The 25,361-nt window shown below is 48.6% G+C and overlaps 1 protein-coding gene across 1 annotated transcript in view; it reads right to left on the bottom strand.

The window, feature by feature from the left end:
* GALNT14 (polypeptide N-acetylgalactosaminyltransferase 14) overlaps nucleotides 1-20,134 on the bottom strand; it is a 189,814-nt gene extending 169,680 nt beyond the window's left edge. Inside the window, exon 1 of the mRNA XM_037066865.1 lies at nucleotides 19,491-20,134. Coding sequence (XP_036922760.1) covers nucleotides 19,491-19,619 — 129 coding nt within the window. The 5' untranslated portion in view covers nucleotides 19,620-20,134. The remainder of the gene's footprint in view (nucleotides 1-19,490) is intronic.
* Between the last annotated feature and the right edge of the window lie 5,227 nt (nucleotides 20,135-25,361).

Genomic DNA, 25,361 nt, shown 5'->3' with positions numbered 1-25,361 from the left:
GGACAGGTCTTCCAAACACTAGGCATCCTAGAAATTGAACAGGCCTAGGATTTTATAAGTCACAAAAAGAAAGAACCCTGTTTTTTACCCAGAAGGCAATCTTTAGCGAACAAAATCAAAGCGTACCAGGGGATGCCAAGCACAGTTGCTGGCTTCCGTGAAAACCGTGGATGGATGCTGACACAGGAGACAATGCATGCCGCCTCTCGGAGTGCCAGGGTGAGAGGGCCCGCAGGCAGGCCAGGCGTTGGCCAGCTCTCCCCTGACCCCCCAGTGGCACGACCACAGAAAAGAAGATGTGCTTTGCTTTTAGAGGAGCCTGGCAACCACCACGTTCCCCCCCCCCCAAAGTGCTCAGAAAACCATCTGTTCTAATTTTTCAGGGAATTCACATCAAGCTGATTGGTCTTTTTCTCTGAGTGGGAAACACTGACTCTGCAAGGCTTATAGCAACCCTCCCATTGGCACTGGATTCAAGCAAAAGGATCCTTAAAGCCTGATGTTCAAAGATATGACTGAACCTGAGTCAGAGGAGGTTAAGGGAAAAGGTAGAAGGAACTGGGACTCCAACTGCAAATCCCTGAAGGACTTGGGAGTCAAGCACTTCAGTTTTCCCCGCACTGACGTGCCCCATTTGTAAGAGAGGGTTAGAGAACCTCCGCTCACCCCTGTGGTCTTCCTGCAGACTCAGAGGGTCTAAAGTAGCAGTGCTCCTGCGCATCAAAGAGATGGTGGGGAGGATGGCAGGAGGGTGTCCAGCTGTGGCTGGGGAGGTGCCTCAGCTGAGCGGCCCAGCACATTGACCCAGGGTTCCGCATTAGCAGGACACCAGGACACCAAAACAGGGCCGCCCACAGTGATGACCCTCCCAATGTCACCAGCCTCCAGGGCTAAGGGCCAGAGTTTCTACTGGGTTGGCCAAAAAGTTCGTTTGGTTTTTTTCCCCATAAGATGGCTCTAGTAGTGCTTAGTTATCTTGAACTTAATCTGAAACTATTTTGCTAGGTTGTACTGTGACAGCTGTCATACAGCACACATTGTAAAAAACTTACCAAAAGTGGGGAATTTTTGTGTAGCCAATTTAATGTTGAAGAGGAAAGAAAATGCACACCATTTGGGGCATGTTATGCTTTATTATTTCAAAAAAGTTAAAAACGCAACTGAAATGCAAAAAGAAAAGTTTTGTGCAGTGTACAGAGAAGGTGTTGTGACTGATTGAATGAGTTCAAAGTGGTTTGTGAGGTTTAGTGCTCAAGATGTATCACTGGATGCTGCTGCACAGCTGGGGAGATCTGTTCAAGTTCATAGTGATCAAATGGAGACATTAACTGAGAACAATCAACATTATACCACATGGGAGATAGCGGACATACTCAAAATATCCAAATCAATAAAGTTACTGGCGAAAATGAAAAATGTGTCTCTTATGTTATGGGGAAAACCATACGGACTTTTTCACTAACCCAATACTTTTATGTCCACCATGATGAGTTCAGTGCCAGACGCACAGCAGATACTTGTTGAACATTTGTAGAATTTAACTTGTTCACAAAAGCAGCAGTGGGAAGGCCCCTATTTGCTTGCTCCTCGGGCTGCTTTGGCCGGAAAAGCTGTCCTACAAGCCGCCAGAGAAGCTTTCATCCAAGGTTTCAAACTACAACCCACCAAACTGAAAATAAACTACAACAGGCCACCACAAACTGCGCAGGGCTCAGCCCTGAGTCCAGCCTTCCAGAGAGCCGGTGACTCTGAGACACAGCATCAGCACACTCTGCCTGGTGACAATGTAGTTTTAGTAGGTTCGTACACACCTATAACATGCTTTCAGACAAAGGTCCCTCTCTGACTTTCGTCACTTTTTCTATGCAAGATGAGTCATCATTTGACCCTTCCCTCCTTTTACTACCTTTGTTTTGCTACTCCCTCATACCTTACTTACCTTTTAACTTTTAGGTAAGCCACCCGAAGCACCGACAGGGCAGCCCTACAGGCAGCTGTTGCCTCAGATGAAGAGGCTGGGCACCTTCTGACTGTATAGCTCTGTATTCGCTACTTCTGTTTTCTTCTTGGTACATCTCCTCGTTCCACAGACAACATGAGCTCAAGGCCAACAGCCCCACTCCTGGCCATTCAGCAGAAGTGCCCTTCCAGAGAGCAGTAAGCCAGCCCCCGGCACAGGGGCGCGTGGGGGAAGCAAACAGGCCACTGCTGCTTTGGACTCTGAGTGCCACCTGAGAAACTCCTGGGCGAACACCTATGCTCTTCAACAACTCTCTCTCCTCCGAGTCCAGCCTCCTAGTCTCTCATGAACCTGGCCCGTGGGCATTTATTGTCTGCAAATGGAACTGAGCTCCTTGCAGGAGTCATGGGAAAGGACACGGCCCAAGGGGTGTTTCTACGTTCCAAGAATGACCTCATAAGTTCCCAAACAGAAAAAAGTAAGTAACTTACCAAAGAAAGCAATTAGCCTTCAAGTACACCCGCCATCTACAAAACTGGCGTCTAGAAGACAGTAGAAAACCATCCACAAACTGCCAGATATCCAAGCCACATAGTACCCATATTTGTGGATATACAAGAGTTCATAGAAAATATCACCCTAACACTTGAAACTAATATACTATTGTATGTCAACTATAATTGAAAATGTTTAAGTAAACAAATTAACGTATTTGTAGAAAAAGGAATTCAAACAGAAAGGTGGGTGAGATGAGCAGAACGCAGTGGAGCGGGATGAACCCCACAATTTGCCTGAATGGCTCTAAACAGAGCGTGCGAACGTGCTGGAAACATGTAATGTCAGTGACCAGTAAGAACACTTAAGAGAAGAAGCATTCAGCAAAGAAAAACTTGACATGAAGTTGTAGAAGTGTTAAATTATCTTAGCAAACCCTACAAATGAGGAGTGGAGGCAGGCAGAGTGAGAACAAGTCTTCTAAACATCTGCCTGCTTTCCGTGTAGGAAAGAGTACGAAGTAAAGTCCTGAAAGGCTGTTTATTAGGTTGATAATGAGGAGGTGAGCAAAACACCATGGTGGGTTTTTAAAACTTGTTGATATCCTGTTTTTACAGATATAGGTATTTAAATGCCCTGAGAAGGAAGGTAATGGTGTTGATGTTATAGTAAGAGATCAAACTTTTTTTTAAAACCATGAGTTGACATAGCAATTGGCCATACTGGGAATAATAAAAAGATAAAAATAGAGGAAAATGAATAGTCAATATTCAACATATCGAATATTTTTCTAATTATGACATGCTGAATATTGCTATTAGAATACAAACATCATCAGATTGGATTGAAAAATAAAAACAGGTATTTAAGACAGTCACAGGCCACCACTGGAAGAGTCAGCAGTATCAGCAATTCCAGGGTGAAGTTGTAAGTGGCCATTAAAGAACAGATAATGCACTCTGGCTGGCGTAGCTCAGTGGATTGAGCATGGGCCTGTGACGCAAAGGGTCGCCAGTTCGATTCCCAGTCAGGGCACATGCCTGGGTTGCAGGCCAGGTCCCTGGTAGGGGACACATGAGAGGCAGCCACACATTGACATTTCTCTCCCACTTATTCTCCTTCCCTTTCCCTCTCTCTAAAAATAAATAAATAAAATATTCTTTAAAAAAGAACAGATATGCCAAAGTTATTTGAAGTCGTCCCATGTGTTAAAAAAAACTCCTTAATTCATTCATTTTTCCCTAATTATGGTAGCAGTATATGCTTAAGTCTAAACTCTAATGAGCACCAAAATACTATAAACCAATCTAATTCATGAGTATAGATGTTAAAATTCCAAAAAAATTACAACAGATAAAATACATAAGCATAAATAAAACTAAAGTATAACTGAATAGGGCTTATTTCAGGAATACAAGGTTGGTTCAAAATATAGAAATCAAAATAATTCACCACATTAATAAAAGACAAAAGCTATATCTATGATTCAATCAAAATATAAAAATCCAAAATAATTTCTAATAAAAATCTGAAGTAAACCAGGAAAAGAAATCTACAAAAATATTGAAGAATATTTCATAAAAGTAAACAGTAAATAGTGAAACACTTTAGCCATTGCATCAAAAGCAAGAAACAGCCCTATATGGCCATTGTAATTCATTTGGAATGTTCTTATGAATGTGACAAACAAGATAATAAAATAATCAAGATAAATACTCAAAAAAATTAGATAAATTTAACTCACTTTAATAATGATATAACTTTGTACTGAATAAATATATTGACGTTGGCATAGTGAGAGGTAAATAGGTCAGCAGAATTCAATGGAGCTTCCAGAACTAAAACCCAGTGTTAATGGGAAATAAATACATGAGAAGGATAGTATTTCAGCTAGTGGAGGGAAAGATGGTTTATTTAATTAAAGGCCTTGACACAAATAACTGTCTGTTTGGAATGAAATGGAGTTAAATCCCTACCTCACACTAGATATAAAAATAAAACCCCGATGGAGTAAAGATTTAAAAGTGTTTTTAAAGTCATAAAGAAGAGGAAATTTAGGATGTTTTATATACAATCTAACAGTTAGGAAGATATTTTTAATAAGACAACACTCAGTAGCTATTTCTTAACAGACACATTTAACTATATAAAAATAAGCGAAAAATTATATGGCAACAGATACCATGAAGTCAATAGCATAACAACTGATTAGGGAGAAACGTCTACAACAGTTGTGACCAATAAAGAGTCCTGTACAACACACGGAGAGCTCTTACAGTTGACAACAAAGAGAAGCAGCCCCGTGGAAAAACAGGCGGAGCCCATGAATATACACTTCACAGAAGAGCAGTTTCTTCAAGGCAATAAACACACAAGGGCCACTCTGGTAGTCAGAGGAATATGAAATTACAATAGGGTTCCATTTTATACCCTTTACTAGGGAAAATGAAAACGACCACTTTGCGCTAGAGGGGATGCTGGGGAAAGAGCACTCTTACACTTCGCTAATAGAAATGCGCAGTACCACATTGTCTAAAAAGCAGTCTTCACATGTGCCCGTGTGTGTGTGAGCGTGAGGCTCCCTCTGGCCCAGAATTCCTGCTCCTCAACGTCCATTCTGCAGAATTAAAAGCACCAACATGTGCAAATGTGTGTGCACAGACATTTAGTGCACCACTGTGTGCAATGACAAGAGATAAAAGACAAGTCAGATATCCATCAGAAGGAAATGATTAAACAAGATGTCACATCCACACAGTGGAACAGCGATCTTCAACCTTTCTCATCTGCTGACATACACGAAGCAATTACAGAAATTCTGTGCCACATGGAGAAATGTGTTATCTCTGCTGCTGACCTGACCCCCCAAAAAACAAGTGTAATTTTGATTCATTCACACCAGACAGCTACTGTTGTGTTGGCTGTCATTTTTTAATTTGACAATCTAAGAAAAAAGAGGCCAGTGCCCCTGACTATATAGACAGGTATTGCCTGTTTAAAAAAAATTTTCCCCATGGACATAGGCTTTATTTTCCAATAGACAGTTGGGGAAAGAGAGGGAGGAGCTGGGACTGGTGGGCCTATGGGGAGAGGGGCTTCTCAAGTTACTTTTTAATTTCGTGCCTGTTGCCTAGAGATTAAGATGAGTAAGAACAGCTATAGAAAAGTGAGCAAAGAGGAAGAGGGAAGGTCCTGGAACGGACAGTTTTCTTGGGGAAGGAAACTGGGACCAGAATATGGGGCCTGGGGGTGGGTGTGTGGGGGAGGCACACTTTGAGAAGCACAGGTCTAGGGCAGGAATTGGCAAACTTTTTCTTAAAAGGGCCAGCTAAAGTTCTGGCTTCGTAGGCCAGCCAGCAGTCTCCATTGCAACTGTCCAACTCCTGCCATGGTGGTGTGAAAGCAGACACGGACAGTACTTAAAGAAATGAGCGGGACTGTGCTCCCTTATCACCTGTGGACACTGAAATTTGAATTTCATGTAATATTCAGCAAAACTATAAAACATTATTCTTAGTTCACCAGCCATACATAAACCACAAGAGGAAGGGCTTCTGGATTTGCCCTGGGCCAGCTCTGACCTAGGATGCCCCAAAGAGTACAGAACCCACAACGGCCTCCCCGCACCCCCGCCCACACTAATTAAATGAAAGGCGGTTGTTCAGTCAGCCTATTTTCTATCCTGAAGCTGGTTTTCCTTTCCCGTTATTCTTCCACTAGCACTATGCTTTTCAAACAGCAGGCACTTTGGGGATGAGTGGATTCCAGCAAATATACTCCTTCAAAAATCACTGACTTTAAAAGACCGCCCGAAATCCTTCCTCTTCTAATAAAAGGCCCTGTGGAATAACAGGGCCCTGTTATAGTGAAACAGCTTTCAGGAGGAGATTAAACTTCAACCACAGTGTTCTGAGCTAGCAGAAGAGTGGCATGATCAGGGGAAGAAATTCAACCTTGCAGAACGACGCCTAGGAAATTCAGAAGCAATTGTCTCAAACTTTTATCCCATGAGCCCGTGTAAAGATTCCTTCCATCCCCTTGGTCTCACTTTCTTTCCACTGTGACTCAAAAGAAAAAAGACTTCAGTCCATCTCCAGTCCCTTTCACCATCACACTGACATGCATGTGATGCAGTTACACCCTTCTAGGGAAAAAGCAACATACCCTCAAGTCCAAGAGGGAGATAGTGTTCTAGAGACAGAAGTTGCCAAGGGCCAGCCGCTGCTCCTCACTCCCCAGAATTCACCCTGGGCAAGGAGAGCAGAACCCAGGCCTCCTGCACGGGGCTTCCCACACTGCGTGGCCACACCGGTGTGCTGGATGAACTGATGAGCTTGACCCAATGGCCCCGCGCAGGGGAATTTGACCACGGGGTAGACACGCAAAGGGAGAAACTCCTTTAAGGAGCGGACCGCCTGTCTCACTTAGCAATGACCCAGTGGCACCCAGCATGGGCGCCAGCACCACACAGACCTGTCTTACTTCTGCCACGAGTTAGTTCAACAGCCTCAGGAAAATCACTGGATGTTTATGAACCTCAAGTCCCGCGTTGGCAAAATAAGGACCATCAACATGTCGCCCAGAGATAATATTTATCAGACAACATTCTGACAACCTGCATGGCTTAGGCACTGTTTAATCAGAAAGCTGCTGGCCTGAAACACTGGGAGGCACTAGCTAATTCTCAGCCTACTCACGAGGTGGTTGTAAAGGACGAATGACTTAACACACATGAAGTACCTAGCATTTCTCTCAAAAGGCAGTCACATGCCCCTCTCCCTGTGAAAACCTCTACTCTCCACATACACTCCTGGCATATAATGGTGGCCACAAACAGTTCCTTCTCAAGCACTTCAGGACTCCTGACAGGACTTACATCACCTATCAAGGTCATGGCCAGAGGTGCCCCTGCATCATGCTGGCTTCTCTTTCTCCAGATAACCCAGGGAGTTCCCAAGTGCTCTTCCAGCTGTTCCTACTCACAGAACTCAGAGCCACCTGGGCAGGAAGACGGCAGGAGTCTCACACTGCTGGGGACACAGGCAACCTACTTGTAGGAAGATGGCCAATTTGGAGGGGAGGGAAGAGAGGTACAGTCACCTGAGGCCCCAAATGCCCATCCCATTCTCCTTGAATCCAGAATAAAGAGGATCTAACCTCAAAGTGCCACAAAAGAGCAACCAGGTCATGTCTTTGACAATGCACTCGCGATCCCCAAAACCCTTCTATCCCTTACCCTACCCTTCACAAAGACCCTATGCCCTCAGGAAGACCTGGACCCGGTTCTGGAATAGCCCTGACTCCTTCCCTGAGAAGGCCTAGCATACATCACAGAGGGCCTGACATGTGGCACTCAGTATATGTCAGCTCCCTCAGCCCCTTTGGAGACTGGAAGGAAACAAGAAAACGATTTGATTACAGCTCAATAAACAAATACGCTTAATATGACTGGGGAGCCTGGGAGGTCTTGGCACAGAAAAAGAAAAAAGCGAATTGCACATTACCAAAAAAATCTGCATTAAAAAGTAGAAAATATCATAAATGCAGTTTATTTATGGTTAATAGCAGGTATTTGTTTTTGTTGCTAATAATCTAATTAGCAGTCAATCCAATGCATCCGTTATCATCAGCTGATCCATAATTACTGCTCCATGCTGAGTATTTTCCCGGCACATGATAGCTTTCAACTCCTCAGCACAAACAACCAAATAATTGGTGCTATTATGCTATAATAGATACAAGACTATTCCTCTCCGAATGGTGATGTGGGGAGTATTTACCATCCACTACGGCCTTTGGATTTTCTGTACCTGTGGATCAATTCCTCCTTGTCCCCTCCTGAGTCAGTCTTGGGGTGTGCCCAAAGCACATTAACACTCCCCAGAATGTGAAGGCATGGAGGCTCCTTTAAAATCTAACCCAGGGGGCAGAAGCATTCCTAGTCATCTGTAGGAGAGAAGGATTCATAAGAGATGTCAAATAGTGCTGAAAGCCCAATATATTTCTCTTTGAAAATGCTGTAAAGTTTTCTCTTTGACTACAGTTTTAAAAAGACTTGTCCTAGAAGAGATAGCTGATGATATAAAACTATTTCATTCAACAGCTCTCGTCTAAACAAGTGTGTGCAATTCTGGGAAGCAGAACACAGGCAGCCTATAAAGGCTGGCTGCTCAGAGGAAAATATATTGAGGCCATCACTTTCAGGGGACCAGACTCAGTGTGACTGTGAGGCGAGAGAAGGAAGCATGGGTGAGTCTGGTGAGGCGGGAAGAGTGGGGTCGTGGAGCCAGACAGCTCTGGTGGGGAAGCCAGCTCCTCCTCGTCTGACCCAGCACGACCTTGGGAAAGTCACCTCACTTCCCTGAGCCTTCCTGTTCCTCATCTGAAAAACAAAGTGAGTAACGCCTACCACCCAGGCTTTAATACACAGGAGGCACGGGAGGCACCTGACACCTACTAAGCGTTCTGACTGTTAGTTCTCTGCTTTTTCCCCCCAAAATGCAAACAAAAGAGAAGCTGCTTTTCTACAAGCCAGGCGCTTGTGCCATATAATTCCATCCTCTCCAATTAAGCCTCCGCCTCTTACCAATTAGCACAGGTGGATTTCTGCGCAGATTCACTATGGGGGCAGCCATACCCCCACAGAAGCGGAAGTGAGCGGAAGTCCTACCCATGGGTCCCGAGGGCCTTCCCTCTGGCCCTGCTCTCTCCCGGAGCCTCCCCTATCTTCCTGTGATCTGGCAACTAAGGGGTTAACACTCATCACCATACTTGTACTTGGGTTGGCTGGTGCGGTGGTTAAATGTCTCCCTGTCTATAAAAGGAAGTAAGATCTGGGAAATTGGAAAGACCTATCAGACTTTCCTTCAAAGACTCTCTTAATAGAAAACAGAAAGCAGTGGCTATAAAAAGAATGAAAACTGCTACACTTTAACCCCAAACGAGGTGCTTCCACCTGCAGTCAGAAGCCACACGCAGTTTGGATGTTTTCTTTCTGAACTTTTAATTAGAGTGGAATATATTGTACAAACAGAGAAGAGCATGTCTTGAATGAATGTTCCCAAAGGGAATACATCACCAGCACCCAGATGAAGAAACTGAACAGCGCCACCCTCCCTCCAAAGCACCCCACGGCTCCCTTCCAGTAACTACCCTAACCAGGGGTCACCATGAAACTGACTCCCAAGGCCATAGCTTAGTTTTCCTTGTCCTCACACATTGTATAAAGGGAATCCCACAGCCCTCGGGCCGAATCTGGCACGCCACTTGCTCTGGCACAGCCTGCAAACTAAGAATGGGTTTTACATTTATAAATATTTGAAAATAATACCAGAAGAAAAATAATATTTCACGAGACATGAAAAATATATGAAATTCAAATTTTAGTGTCCATAAATAGAGCTTTATTGGAACACATCCACTCACTCTTTCACAGGCCGTCTTTCGCTCTCTCCAACAGCAGCGCTGACTACTTACAACAGGAACTGCTGAACCTAAAAACCCTTTACAGGAAAAGTTTGCCGACTCCAATTCCAGTGCATGGGGTAAGCATCTCTGCTGGGTTCGAAGCTAGGAATGCACTGCAAGGCCATTTACATATGTTCAGCTTTAGTAGACATCACGAAGTTTTCCAAACACATATGCTCAGTTTTAAGAGAAAAGCTAAAACCCTAATTTCATTTAACAATAAACGGGAGGTCTGTAGGGAGTTGATCTGAGCCCAAATGGAGCAAGTGACTAGAAAACCATCAGGGCCTCCAAGCCGGGAGGTAAAATACCAGGATTGTCTGGGTTTACATTACTACTCCACGCACACTCTAACCATACAGTCCCCTTTAATGTTGCCATCATCAGTAGAAGTGGACAAGAGTGAAAAAGTCACACTTCCGCTCTGGATTTTGCAGCAGAGACCGACCCTGTTCAGGTCACAGAACATGAGCCCTTCGGTAGTTTACCTGAATTGTGGACAAAATGCCGTGAAGACATAAGCAGCCTCCTGACTTTATGCTCTCGTAAGGTTAAATACACACACGAACAGCAACTTTTAAGTCACGCCCGGCCAGGACCGTCTGTGCCCTGTACTGGGCAGAACCAGCAGTTCATCTACTAGGGGTGGCCAACCTTTTGGTATCTCTGTGCCACACTGGAAGAAGAGTTGTCTTGGGCCGCACATGAAATACATCGTGACATGTAATCACAAAAGAACCTCATAATGTTTTAAGTAAACTTACGATTTTGTGTCAGGCCGCATTCATAGCCATCCTGGGCTGCTGCAGGCTGGACACCCTGACACGGAATGGACTGAACTGAGCAGTCCTCAGTGGACATTCCAGGCTCAACAGCAAGACCCGGGCAGAGCGCCCTCTGCCGTTGTTGAGAAGGAAGGAGGCTCTCAGGTGATGCTGCTGAGTGTCTAGCTCTAAAGGCAATTAAGTCCCTGGAATCTTTCCCCCCACGCCAAACACACACCTGCCTTGCATTTCAAATAAGGCTGCATTAAGTTCCTTCAATGACATTTTTCTTCTTGGAGAGAAATTGCTTCTGATTCTGTAAGGACCACATTCATCATGAAAGGGATTCCAATCAACAGTTTCTGTGTTAATTGCACAATCCTGTTCACTTAAGAGTTGAGCAGCCTCATTTCCTGCTGTCAGACCCCCCGGAGCCAGGCAGGACTACGTGGCTGCCCAGCGCGGGCTCACCACACAAGGGCAGAGTCAGTGCCCACCATGGGACTGCAGGGGTGGGAGAGCCTCTCTCCACTGCTCCCTGCGACCCCAAGTCTGCCACTCCGGCCCAGCACCTTCCTACAGCACAAGGCAGTGTCCTGTGGCACATCTCTCTAAGGCCTGCAGGTGGTTTAAACTTGGCCTATCCTGGAGGAAAACCTAAGGTCCTCCTGGACCCCCAGTGGCCCTCCAGAGACAGGCTCTGTGTTTCCCTTAATACACTCCCCAGTTCCTCCTGGTATGCAGAAAGACAATCCCGGTGTTTCATCAGGGGCCAGGAGCCATTTCTCAGCAAGAGTGCTCACTTTCTGTGCACACAAAAGTTCGCATGTAATACCGACCTAGATACAATAGGCTTGCTTTCCCTGGAGAAGGAAAGCTGAGCCTGGCCTAATGCAAACAGTCAAATGAGTGAGTCCAAGCCACTCACAGGTTAGGCAAGCTTGCCCATCTCCTTCCCTGATCACCTCTGACTCATCACACTTCAGAAAACGAGAATAGTAATAACATCCACCTCATAGGGTGTCAGGAAGGATCGAATGAGGTATTTGTGAAGAAAGACACTTCGTGAACTGTAAACAAACATCACACGAAGTGGTGGAGAGAAGAGCTACCTCTTACCTTCCGACCCTGATTCACCTGTCATCAGTCAAGTCTCCGGGCCTGTCCCTCTTCTGTGGAGGACCATAGCCCAACAGCAGGACCAGAGTCAATTCAGCACCCAGCTGGCAGCCACCAACTGGCCATCTATTAACAGCCAATTTTCTGGGTGGCTTAATTAATCCACGTGGTCTGGTCTCCCCAGATCCTAGAAAACAATGAGCCTGAAATACAGGCGCCAGCTAATTTTTCAATGGCCACCAAGGATTTGGGTGCCCATTATCCCTGCATGTTGCAGCTGCGAGTGGTAGGCACATAAATATTGATTAGGCCAGCCTCTGTGGCTGGAGGGGAGAGGATGAATGATTAGAATGTTCTCAAAGGAACAAGAGAAGATACATAAATCTTCAGCCTGGACCCCAGGGAAGAAAATCCTAATTTCGAAACCTTCTCGAGAACAGAGAAAAGGGATTGCCACCTCTCTGGAAAGAGCTGGTCAAGATGGGGTGGTCATACCATCCCGATAGGTGTTCCCACTCTCCCCTGAACTGGAATGAGATGCAAATTGCGTCTGAACAACAGGAGCATCAGAAAGGAGACAGCTGGGGGAGTTTTCTTCCTCTTGGTATTCAAATCCAAGGCAGGGACACAGGAGTGTGTCTCTCTGCCCTGCATTTCCTTGAAAGACTTCTGCAGTGCTTACAGTTAAAAAGACAAGTGACACAAGGAGAATTTAATTATTTTTTTAAGTGCCTAATCTTGTCTCCGGAAATGGTATGCAGAAGAGCCTTTGTGCTCAAAAATCAGCATCTCCTGGGAGGCAGTGGGTCCAATGGCTCCTTAATTCCTACAATGAGGGCTCCTGCTGGTCTCCGGGCATTTGAGCAGAAAGGCTCAGGGTGGCTGCGTTCCCCCTTCAGAAAGAAGTGCCTTTGTGTCCAGAGCAGCGGCAAGGCCGGCTGCTCCTGCCCTTGGTTGGAGTCCGCTCTGGGAGAGGGACGCTCTGGGCTCCTGTCCCTCCAGGCTTCTCCCTAGAGCTCCTGGCCAAGCGCTTCGGGGCTCTCTGCTGTAGACCCCACTAGCTTGGCAGGGGATGTGAACAAGGAGGAGGCACGTGATGAAGAAAGGAGGGACACGGGGAAAGAAGACGGAAGGAAAGAGGACTCCTGGGGTGGCACATATTCTCTCAAACCGCGGAGATGTCTTTCTCTCTCCCTACCAGCTTCCTAGTGTTCGTGAGGTCCTGTGACGGCAGCAGCTGCTGCCAAGTGCAGACTGCTGCCCCATAAGGTCACATCAGGCCATTTATTCTGAAACACCAAAATACCAGAGCCAGCAAATTTCAGGAGCTTCTGCAGAATTCCCCAGGGTACCAGTGTGCGCGCCCGTGTGTGCATGAGTGTGGGTGTGTGTGCGCACGCTCGCCCGTAAGTATCCCAAAGGGCTTCTTTTTTAATCAGCTCAACATCTGAGGACTCAGAGGCTGATTTATTTTTTGGTTAATCTAGCATTTCTGGTAAACTAATTAAAAGATAAGCAATAGACTCAGAGTATCTGTGGTGTAATTATTGATGGCCACGAGGTCTCACTTTAGAGTCATTCACAGGTGACCCGAAATGCCTGACTGCTGGCAAGGCAAGTGGGAGACAGGCAGTGCTGTCTCACGTTGCTCCCATGTCACAGGTGAGGCCACTGAGCTGGAAGAGAGGATCTGGGCTGTCCTGGCATTCCCTATACCAGGAAGAGATGCTGGCACTGCCACTTGTGTAAGAAAATCCAGAAGGTGAAAGCTCACTTGATCATGACACCTCGGGAGCGACCGGGAGAGGGTCAGTCTCTCTATGCTTGCCTCTGGTGGGCAGTGTGAGTTTCTGAGGGCCACATGAGGAGGAAGGCTGACCACCCAGCTCAGGCAAGTGGAAGAGTCAGCAGCCAGCTACAGAGGGCATGGGCAGGGCCAGACTCACGTCCCCAAACAGATGGCGGGTCTAGAATGCTGGTCTCTGGGGTGGAATGTGCAAAAGCCACGGCAGGATTCACAGTCCCCACCTCCCTTCTTCCCCCGCTAAGAGTGGCACTGGGCTTTTGTCCCTGCTTTCTAATTCAGATTCTTTAAAAAAAAAAAAAAAAGCACGGGGAACTGTGAGATGCTCTGGAACTGACAAAACGGTGTGCATTAGAAACTACACTGGGGCAGAGCAACACCTTCCTTCCAAATGTGCTTGTGGGTGCCTGGTCATGGTTAAGGCCGTCAGGGAAATTTGTGAACGGACAGGTGTGGGGAAGGACGCAGGCAGACATTGCAGCCGATATGGCCGTGAACAGACTGTGTGGAAATCCCCGGCTGAGGGCATCAGCCAACGCAGCCTCATTCTGACCCTGTTCAGTTTATCAGTGATCTCTGATGAGTGGAAATTAACACTTTCCAATAATACAAATAGATGAGCAACCTTGAAAAAGGGTAGTCCCTAGACAGGCTGGGTAGGCTTGTGACAGGGACATTAATTGTTCTTTCCTTCCTGGTTTTGCCCCTTTGTCTTCTCGGATTTGGGCAGGTATCATTCTGTACCTCCAGGAACACTGGAGGCAGGGGTTCCTAGTGTTTGTCTCCAAAAGCACCAGGCCAATTAGGGGAATAAGGGTTTAGGGAGGGTGAGAGCTCTGCAGACTGACTCAGAGAGAGTCCCTCAAAGTAGGTCTGTGGGTCCCTGGGACAGACCTCCCACCAGGACCTGGGGGAGACTGCTGGCTGTGAAAGGGAGCTAGGACATGTGTACAACCCAGAGCGGCCCCCAAGGACCCAGGCGACATTCCCACCAGCTTGATGGGATTGGAAGGGGGCAAGGGTAAACTCAGATTGGTTTGTTTGTAAAGCTTCTTGATCTCTAGAAAGCAAAGACATGCTATTTCTTAACTACCTGAGGTTCCCACCTCCTACTTGCATCCTTCCCAGCCTCTGATAGCAGCCACTGCTGGGCCATTTGCCCACCTGCTCCAGGAACCTGCTGTTGGGGAAAACACAGCCCCGGGCCCAGTTCGGGTGCAGGCGTCAATGAGAGGATAAACATTCCTGTGATAATGAGCTACTTCTGGTCACACCAGAGTCAACATTCCCTGGATAGAGTCCAAGATGCATGCACCAAGCGTCTGCAGATTAATTAGGGTCCCTAAAATTCATGATTTTTTTCCTGGAAGAAATTACCTACTAACTGGGGGGAAATAACAGTATCATATACTGGAGGCATGGGCGCAATGCAAATGTTACAGGAAGACAAGTTCTTTTCTCATAGTGCTTGTTATATTTCCAGTACAGCACAAATACATTTACCTGGGTCCAAGGCACTTTGTTCAAAGCTTTTACATTTCCAATCCTTTCCTCAAAAAGTACCCTCAGGTCTCAAAAAATATACATATTTTGTTGCTTTTATTAAAGCCTAACCCCTGGACTAAATTTAGTTTCAGGAAATAGGAGACAAATTTGCTTGCTTCCTATCTTTTTTAATTCTGTCATTTATTGTAGAATTCACCAAATGGCAAACAAATGATAGGGGAGAGAAGAAATAAAAGTGTTTTAGGGGTATTTTTTGGTACTGTATTTATCACTAAAATGCAGTTTGAATTAAGACATCAGACTTGTTACAGAATTTCCAATTAGGAATTAGAGCTGGCTGGATGTGGTGGTAGGGGACCTGGTAAAAGAACAGAATCAACATTAAAAAGTCAAACTTAAAAAAATCTTTACTTGAGGCTATTAATAGAACCAGCCCTTCTTGAAACGAAGGGGGGAAATCTCAATTAATTTTCTTCAACTGGTAGTACAGAACGCCTTCCTCGTCCCCTGTGGACTGTGGCCAGGCATAGATTTTATTTTACTACCAGGCCCACTTTGGAGATCCCCCCACCTCTGGGTGAATGCAGACGTTCCCCAACATGGTGAAGAATGGAGTGAGGGTCTGGAACCTGTAGCGGCCCCCAGTGAGGCAATGTGCTGCATGGAATCTAAAATTCGGGAGCTCCCCAGCCCAGGAGCCCTCAAAACAGCCCTCTCCTCTCCGAGTGGCGTTCCCAGCTTTTGTAAAGACTGAATGGCAGGGAACCCACGGCCCCACCTCAGAAAACAGGCTGACCCCTCCACCACAGTGAGAAGAGGCCTACGCAGGGGAAAAGTTCCCGGCGGCTTTGACGCATCCAACGCAAGAGTTCTCTGCATGGCTGTGCACTAGCATTTCCTAGGAAAACCTAGGGTACAAAACTCACTCAGAAATGGAGGGGTTTTTTTGTTTCCTCCAGTATTCAAATATCCCAGCAAATGTCCAAATTCCTACTGTTGAGGAAACAATCCCCGTCCTGACAAATGATTTCTCAACCAAAGGTGCTGCAACCATCTGCGGCGTTTGGGTATGAGCTCCCACGGGCCCTTCCCCACCAGGGTGGACTTTGAGCAGCCAGAGGAGCCTCCTCTGCCCCAGATGGCCTCCTCCCAGGGCAGAGCGGGATTTCCCACTGAAGTGGTTCTCTCACAAGTCACAGCAACACCCTCCCACCCCCCGCCGCCCACACACACACACCTGCAGCTCTCCAAAGGCCAGCATCCAGGGATGAGGCATGAAAGCGCTAGGAAGTGGATTGGGGAGTACATGCTATAAACATCCCTAACTCCGCCCCACCACCCACAAGTGCGGACCCAGGCAGCCCATAGTGGCATGGAAGGGGCACGTGAGTGGGCAGTTCCCAGAATGATCCCGTTCTACCCTGGTCCCTGATTCAGCCACTTAATAATAGCCTTGTTATCACAGGCCAATTGTATAACTTCATTAGTCAACCTTATCTGCAGGAAAGTATTATCCGCTTTATTTATCTGGCGGCTGTGACGATTAAGAGAGATAATGAATGTATGTAAAATGGAGTTTGTGAATCCGGAAAGCACCGTCCAAAGCCTAGCTATGGTTATTTCACATGAGTGCACAGTCCCACACAAGCTCAGTCCACCAGCAGCTCAGGAAGAATGAAGTCACTTGGGCACACTTTACATGGGGCCAACGGAATTATAAAAAAATCCACACACTCGGTATCCTTCACCAAGCTCCCAAATGGCATCCATCAGTAGGCTGCTTCCAACTCCCATGGAGCACTTGCCAAGATGCTGATTCTAGGACCTTCTCCCAAACTCACAGGGTCACAACCTCCAAGATGAGTATGGCAAACCGGCTCTCGCGTGATTCTGGCATGCAGTCAGGTTTGGGAACCAACTGCACTTCTTCAGGCAAGACGAGCAAATAGATCCATCATGGGCATAAAATTGTTCTGGGGCTAAGACGAGATCTCTGCCTCTCCACCTCTGTCGCAGACACAGACACACTACGCTACAGAGGGTTAGCTCATCCTCCAGACAAACACACCCACGAATATACACAACACATCTATGCAGATGTATACCCAGACACGATTGTGAGGAACAGGAAGGAGAAATATGCTAACCAAAACAGAAGGGCACCTAAGAAAAGGTATCAAGATTTTTTAAGTTTACGGAATTTGTAGTTATAAAGGATACAGAAAACAGGGGGGAGGGGAGAAAAAATAGAATGTTAAGACAAAGAGCAAGTGCTCAAAACTGGAACCCCCTCCCCCTTCTGTGAGGGCACAGCACAATGTCCACACTTTGCTGCCAGACCATTCCCAACGCCACTTGTCTGCTCATTTGTTTGCGATGCTGCCTCCACCAGGAACTGTGAGAGTGGCCCCCCACAAAGGGCAGCCCCCAACCCTGGCGCAGAGCCTGGCCCATAGCAGCATATGTCCGGTGCACTCCAGGATGAGAACAGGAGATAAGGGAGGAGCACAAGGCGCACAAAGAAGGAAACGTCTCTTGTCCCAGATTCCTGGTGGAAACCAAGAATAAGTGAACTTCAGGCAATGAGTTTCAATGCAAAAGAGAGTTCACGTCCCCATGGCATCATTAGCTGCATCGCCAGGAGCAGAACCACCCAGGGAAAAAGGAGAAAAGCTCTCTATGGGCATGTCTGAGGTGAGTAAGAACATCGATCCTGTGCTCGAAAGGCTGTTTGAAGTTATGAGTCTGACCTTGACAATTCCCTGCTTAGTGCCCCTCCAAGGTCCCCTAGCAGCCACAAGGTGCAACCCAACATGACCCACATACACCTCCCTCCCAGCCTCATCCCTGGCGTCTGCCACCTGCTTTACGCCCCAATTGTGCCAAACTCACCCAACGTGCTGTGTCATTCCTCCGAGCCTGCTCGGTGCAGCTAACCTCTACCTGGAATGCCCTCCCTGCCCTACTGTTCGTCCTTCTCAAATCAGTGCTGTGACGTCCTCCTCTGGGAAGTCCCCAGGCTCCCAAGACACCAAGAGCACTGAGACCCTCCTGGCCCTGCGCACACTGTATGGTCTGCCCGTGAGTGAGTAGATCCCACCCCAGAGTGTAAGTTCTGTATCTATGTACCCATAGTGATGGCACATGGCCCACCACCAACAAAAAAAAAATGCTTGTGAAACACAACTGAAAACTGTGGTAAGATTCCAAAACCTATTGTCAGAAGGCTTAGTTAAAAGGGAATCCTGGTGAGAGGAACCTGGATACAGTAGAAAGATCCTCAATATCTGAGGTCTGGGGTCAAGTCAGAAAAGTGACCTAAGGCAAGGCATTCAAAGACTGAGCCAGGTTCCTAATCTATGAAATAAGGATAGTACCACCCAGCTCACACAACTACTTATAAAGAAACGCCCACTATGTTACTTGGCAAATCACGGGTCCTCTGTACTGTACTTACTGGGGAGACTCCCCACTCTTTTCAGCCTCCTGCTTTGGACCTTAAGTTCTCCCAAGGACTTTTCCCAGTGTCTGCTCTGGACCCAGTTCATAAATGTTGCCTTACTGGTCAGGAAACCAGGAGGCCTCCTTCTCTGGCCCATGGCCAGGTGCGTGGAAGTGAAAGAGACTGAGGAATGGGGGCTCTGAATTAGAGGTAGGAGAGAGCCTGTGGAGAGAACCTCTTCGCTCCGTTCAGATGGACCAACTGGGCAAGAGTTTAAAAAGCCACTTGAATTTTCATTTCCCCAACTCCCCACCAATACCAAGGAGTTTGTTTTACAGACCCTTTACTGGTGTTCAATTTCCAGTGCAGCTTAAGGGTTCAGGGACAATTACAAAGCAGGGGTGGCAGGAGGCCAGATGAGCACCGGCTGCAGCCGCCCTGGGAGGCTGCAGGGCATTCGCGGGAGACGCACACGCACGCGGTGCACCCTTCGCCTCTGGCCTCCGGTGGTGGGGCCCGGCAGATACTGGAAGAAAGAGGTCAGCGCAGCCGCCAGACTTCTCACGGGCGCCAGCACCAGCCGGCCCGGCCACCCAACCCAAACGCCGGCGACTCTCTCGTGGAGTCCACAGACCGCCCATCTGCATCACCTCCTTCGCCCCGGGACCCTGGCGCGTTGCCCAAGTTGACAGCTCCACTCTGCCCGCGACGCGTGCCCACTACCCACACCCACTCCCACTTTCACACACTGCAAGTCCGTAGATAACCCCGAGCTTTTTGTAATCCAGAAATAACACCCTGTAGCCTCATTCGGCTCCCGGTTACCTGCTCACAGCACCCACACCCCGGACCTGGCTTCCCGGGAGCCTACAAATCCAGCGCGCCCTCCTGCAAACAGCTGCCCCGTGCCCGGCGCGCCGCCAAACCCCATACCTTGGGGGTCTGCACTTCAGGCCCCGTCGACACCTCCAACTTCTTCTTGTTTACCCAGAAGAACAGCAGCACGGTGAACCAGAGCACCCCGAAGATCGGCAGTACCAGGCGGCGAGACAGGCACCGCATGGTCCCCTTTGCCTTTTCCTCTCAGCGGAGCTACGTCCCTGGGGCACCCCCTGGTGGTCAGGGTCGGCGGGGCAGGAGTCTCGGAGAGCACCTTGCTCGGTGGAGCGCTAGCCTGGGAACGCGGTGCAGTGGCGGGGGATTCTGCAAAGCGCCCCGCCTGCTTCAGAGTGAAGAGAGCAGGGGTGGAGGAGCGGCGTGCCCAGAGGTGCAGCAGAAAAGAGCTGAGGGTCAGCCAAGATGGACAAGCGCGGTGGCAGCCGAGATGGTCCCCGCGCCACCTCCGCCGCCTCGCCCGCCGCCGATGCCGCCGCTGCTGTGGGGGAAACTGACTCGAGCTGCGGGGAGGGAGGAATCCGAGGCTGTGCCCGGCGCCCCAACAGGAACACGAGGGAGGAAGGGGAGGAGGGAAAGAACGGAGAAGGAAGGTACGACAGACTCGGAGGGAGCCAGGGTGGGAGTGAGGGGGTTCTAACAGGGGGTACTACCGCCGCCCGCCGACCGAGGCGAACGGTGCTGTTCTGGGGATGCCCGCGCCGAACACAAGGCGCAGCTCCAGGGCCATCCTGGGTTGGGGCGGGGCGGGGCGGGGCGGGGCGGGGCGGGGCGGGGCGGGAACGGTGCACTCAGGAGCCCGCCAACGCCAGCTTCATTTTGGTCCTGGAGGGGCAGGATGCGCCTTGCAGAGCTGTGCCTAGGAGGACTTTCCTTTTCACAGCAGGGGGCTTCATGGAGCGCTCAAAACAGAGTCCCGCCCTCAATGCCTTCACCGCCCCCGCCCCCACCCTTCCGCTCCCCCCAGCCTGCTCTGGGACGCTGGAGCCGCTCCTGGCAGTTCAGGGCCAAGGCTGAGTTCAGCCAGCTCCCCAGGGTGTTTGTTTCTCTACCTGCATGCAGGTGGCTGGCAACTTTTTCTGCTTAATGGAACTCTGAGTTGGTCTAAATTTAACTTTAAAGAAATCATTTTAAAAACTAAGGAGCAGTTATCTTCCTTTAAGGGTTTTCTTATAAAGCATCAGAGCTCTGTATTTGCGGATGTTTATAGGGAGGGGTCGGAAGTTAAGCCAACCACATGGAGCTCCTAGAAAGTGACCCCGGGAAGGGGGGGATACTGGATGTAGAAGGTTACCTTTCAAAAGGAGGTGAGACTGGTGTACCTACCAATGTAGCCACCATCCTCCTGCTTCTCCCCACGGAGCTCAGCACAAGGGAAGCACCATACACTGGGAAAGTGGGGTTCCGGACTTCAGTCTGCAATACACCGGAGCCCCCAGGAAGAGTATGAAATGGAGGAACCTGCCGAAAGCCACTGTGTTTAGTTCCTTGTCGTTCAGCCGCGGGCAGTCCTGCCTCACATCTCTAAAAGTGCTCGTCCAGGCTGTAGATCAGAAGTTTTTGGTTGGGAACAGGGGGGGGAATCAAACAGCCCGGAAAAGCTGAGCGCTCTTGCCAGCTCATCTCGAGACTTGGCGGAGCTCTCGGACCACCACACAGAACCCTGGGGGTGACCCAGGACTCACCTTCACTAGAACTCTATGTGCTGAAAGGTTGGTGTAGGCTTCCCAGCCATCGCTTTGGCCTCTGGCCCAGCAAAGGTCCAGGTAGAACATGGTCATGGGGTGGGGAGGCGGGGGGATGGCAGTAAGAGAACCCATCCCTGCAGCATCTTGAGCTGCGTGGATCTCTTCCAGGAGCCTCACCCTGGACCTGCAGGCTTGGGCCTGCAAATTGTCTGCAGCAGACTCTGCAGGGGACCCCCAGGCGCGCCGCTGAGCCGCTGTCAGCTCCAGGCAGGAGCTGCTGCACCGTAGTCCATTGCTCAGCGCTTTGTGATACTACTGCTTCTGAGTAACAGATGGCAGGGAGTTATACAACACCACCGCCAAGCTTCGGAGATAGTGCAGCACCGCACTTCCTGCTGCCGAGGTGCTAGGTGCTTCCTCCTAACTGTGTAGCATCTGGGGAAACCGAGGCCCTGGGATTCCCACGGCAGCTCCATGCAAGGTGTGCAAGGCCTGGGGCAGCAGGGATTGCCTTCCAAGGCACTTGCCTTTCCATTGCCGTTTTGCCCTCCAGTCTGGTGGAGATTTCCTGGGCCTCCAGAAGCCATCAAGGAAATCCAGTTTTGCCAGTGCCATTACCTGATCTGGCCGATGGGCATGTGAGTCTGGGCTGTCAAACCAGCAAATGTTGTTAGGATTGAATTCAATTTCAGATGGGACTTAAAGCATCTAGAAGCCAAGTGAAACTCCACCCCAACCCAGCCCAGCCCAGTAGGTCTCCCCCAGGACACAGTCTAGCCAGGGGACCTCCACCCTCTGGCAGATATTGAAAACTTTAATAACCAGCCTAAGTGACACAGAGCACAGTTGATCCCAGTGGGGGATTAGCTATCATTAGTGATTAATCCATGCTACTTTTTTTTTTCTCATCACAGCCTATGTGGGGAGGAAAATCTCCCAGCAAAAGATTGAACATGGCAGGAAATAAGCAAAAAATAATAGTAAGTGCCCTCTTAATTAGGTATATCCTGGTGCTTGAGCATGAGTTGACCTCACTGGTCTTGATACTCTTGAGCGAGTCCTACATTTCTCTGGGTCTCTGTTTCCCCATCTGTCATGCCAGGCCCTCTCAAAGACCCTCCAGCTCACACAGGGTTCTAACCTTCCTTGTCCCTGAATTAGGATTCCTTCTGCCACTCCCGTTGTTGGCGAGTTCTGCGTAAGCTGTTCTCTCCTCACAGCCGGAGACATTAGAGAGCGAATTGGGTATTGGAGCAGATGTGAGTCATTCATGTTAGTATAAAAACTACGGAATAAAACCCGTTATGGCTCTGGAAAGCCGTGTAAAGCAGCATATGGAGCAAATGCAAGCTGGAATCGGGAGGACGCTGTGAAGTCCAATGCATATGCTCTCCAGCGGCTTTTGCTGTGGGGTTTCACACTTTGCTTCTTGTTTCCTTGTGCCGTCCTCCTGGCGCTCTCTCTCAGCTCACTGCAGAGGCTGCAGCTTTTTTGTGCCTTTCGGATCAGATTCCCCACATCCCTCCTCTCTGCCCACCGCGTGACTTCAGTAAGAGTGTGTCTAGCATCCACATGCCTATCGGACCTGTCACCACCAGCAAGATGCCCTCCGTGCCAGCCTAATGAGATTTCACCCCCAGAGGCCTGAGCAGCGTTCTGTCGAGATCTTTGCCCTTCTAGGCCACTGGGGAAGGTGACCAGTAGCTGGGCAGACTGTAGCACAGCGATGAGACCCCTGCAGACTGGCCTAGCATGGCCGCAGCGAGAATTTGGATAAGTCTGTCTTTATTTCACAGTCATACAGACACGGGTCTTTGGGCCAGCCCTTGCAGTCTGCTCTGAGCAAGTTCTCCAACTGTAAACAATACATCAGCCCCCCTCTCTCTCTGCATCTCCCCATTCTTTTCTTTGCCACTGTAGATTCTATCAAAACCTCATGTCCGAGTTTCCTGCAAGGCCTTCTTATAAAGAGTGATAGAATAGTTTAGGGTGCATTGTAAATGAGAATGAGCTATTACCAACCTTCTAACCTCCTCTCCCTGCCACCTTGGTGCATCTTTGTCAAAAGAATAAAGCCAGCCAGCTTTTCCTCTTATCTTTGAGGAGTAGCTGGGTGGCTTTATCTAAGGGATCTGAGAGTCACCTTTCCGGATCGTTCTCTATCCATTAAACAATTTCTTTCACCATCCCGATACCCTCTACCCCTCCACCCTTTTTTTATCTTAGCTACTACTGCATAATTTGCCTCCTGGAAAGGGATTCCTATCTTTGCATTTCAAAAACCTGCCTCTTTCTTGCGATATTTGAAATGCCCCCAGACTTCCTTTGTTCCTTCCCCAAATGCCAAGTGTGGAACTTACTACTGCTGCAATGATACATCTGTGCTGGTTGGGGAAAGTGGTTTGATCTTCAATGGTGCTGCCCTGCGGTGACCTGAGCCACGACCACCCCTCCCCCAGAGAAAATGCAAATTTCTAGTAGCATGAAGGGGTGACCTAGTGAGCTTAAGGAAAAGTAGAGCAAACTTCTATATGCTGAATTAATTACCTAGAAGGGTCTCTGAAAGAGGGGAGCACAGCAGAAGAAGAAATGGAAGGATCCGAAGGCAGATGTCACTTACCTCCCAGGTCCCAGATTGCAGGCAGCCGACTCTGACAGCCCCCTGCATCCCCTCTGAGAGCCGAAAAGGCTGTCCTTTGTAGTAGGCTTGGGCTTAGAGGCATAGGCGAGAGGTAGAGGGGGCGGGAGAGCTCAATTCTGGAAGGAACAGAACTGCCCTGGGTCCTCTCTATCGTGGTGAGAACTTCAACAGTGAGAGGAGCCGAGCATGTGCCAGGGATGGAAATGGGACAAATCTGGTTCCCAGAACAACCCCCGGGGGGCTGGTGGCAGATTCTGTAATCAAGTCGTTCGTGGATGTCACCTATTCAGCAGAGTGACCACACACCCCAGTTTGCTTGCTGGTTTATTCCTGTTTCCCTGGCATTAATATTAATAATGTCCCCTTTGACTTTTAACAAATGTCCTAATTTAGGCAACAAGTTTCATGGCCACTCCAATGGTGACTAAACTTGTGGGTCTTCGCTGTTAAAGTTCTTCTGAGCATGTGCCGAGTTGGGGACGGCCTGTATGTTTGCGTGGGGCGCTGATCCCAGTAAGTGATATTTAAGACACTCATTCAAAGAACAGACCATGTGGACAATTTGAGCCAGTTTTAAATAGGAAATGATTGTGTTGCCCATGTCGGTCAGTGGCTATCTGATCCCATCCACCCAACTGAAGGCATGTTACCCACTGAGCAGCTTGCATGTCCCAGGAAACAGTTGAGTTCCCAGCATAGGGGTCTCTCCAGAGGGCAGGCGGGTCCTGACATCATCTCTCCAACCATCTCTTCTTCTCACCCACGTACCTACTCGGGCCATGAAAATCACACAGATGAGTGAAATGAGACGGGGTCAGGGAAACCACAGTGTAAGCCCAGTGATAACCAAGGAACCGAAACGCAGCCTTCATGTGGAGAACACAGTAGGGAATGGTGGGGTTCTCAACAGAAGCACAAGTCAAGGTGACTATGAGACCACCCGCATTTTAACCACTGTTAACTAATTCAGTTCCTACCACCCACCCCCCCAGACCAGTTGGGCTCAACCAAGCACGTCTGTAGTCTGGGTCCACCTGCTGCTTGCCAGTTTTCAACCCCTGCTTCTGCCACAAATGTTTTCATAAGCACTGAGACTCCCTGTGCGCCGTCCTTCTCCTAACTTAGAACAGATACCCCCGGCCAACACAGAGGAGAAATGGTGATCGGACTACATTGGGCCAGAAGGAGACTTGGAGACCAGTTCAACGCTCCTTATTTTGTAACCGTGGAACGTGGAGCCCAGAGAAACTAAGGTATCTACCTATAGCGGGACCACAGATCCTTTGGGGAACCTCAACTTATAATTCATCTCCCCAGATACCCCGATTCACCACGAGACAGTCCCTACTAGGTTTAATGGCCCAAGGGAAACAGGAAGCTGAGACATTTGGGGGGACTGTTATGCCCAGAAGTTTCCAAGTAATCAGCAAAGCAATCAACAAATACATTGCGAGCACAGATTCTGGGCAAGTTGCCGTGAAGAGTACAAATAGATGTAAGGCCTATGCGAGCCGGTGATTAGGATGCAGCTCCAGTGTTAAAAGACCTGGTCCCTTCTCTCTTTTGAGTGTCCGTTGAGTA

Source organism: Sturnira hondurensis, unplaced genomic scaffold (genome assembly GCF_014824575.4).
Source record: "Sturnira hondurensis isolate 20B ecotype Veracruz unplaced genomic scaffold, ASM1482457v3 Scaffold0016663, whole genome shotgun sequence".
NCBI classification, from domain to species: Eukaryota; Metazoa; Chordata; class Mammalia; order Chiroptera; family Phyllostomidae; genus Sturnira; species Sturnira hondurensis.
Note: the sequence above shows the minus strand (reverse complement) of the source record. Positions and strands in the feature narration are given on the sequence as shown.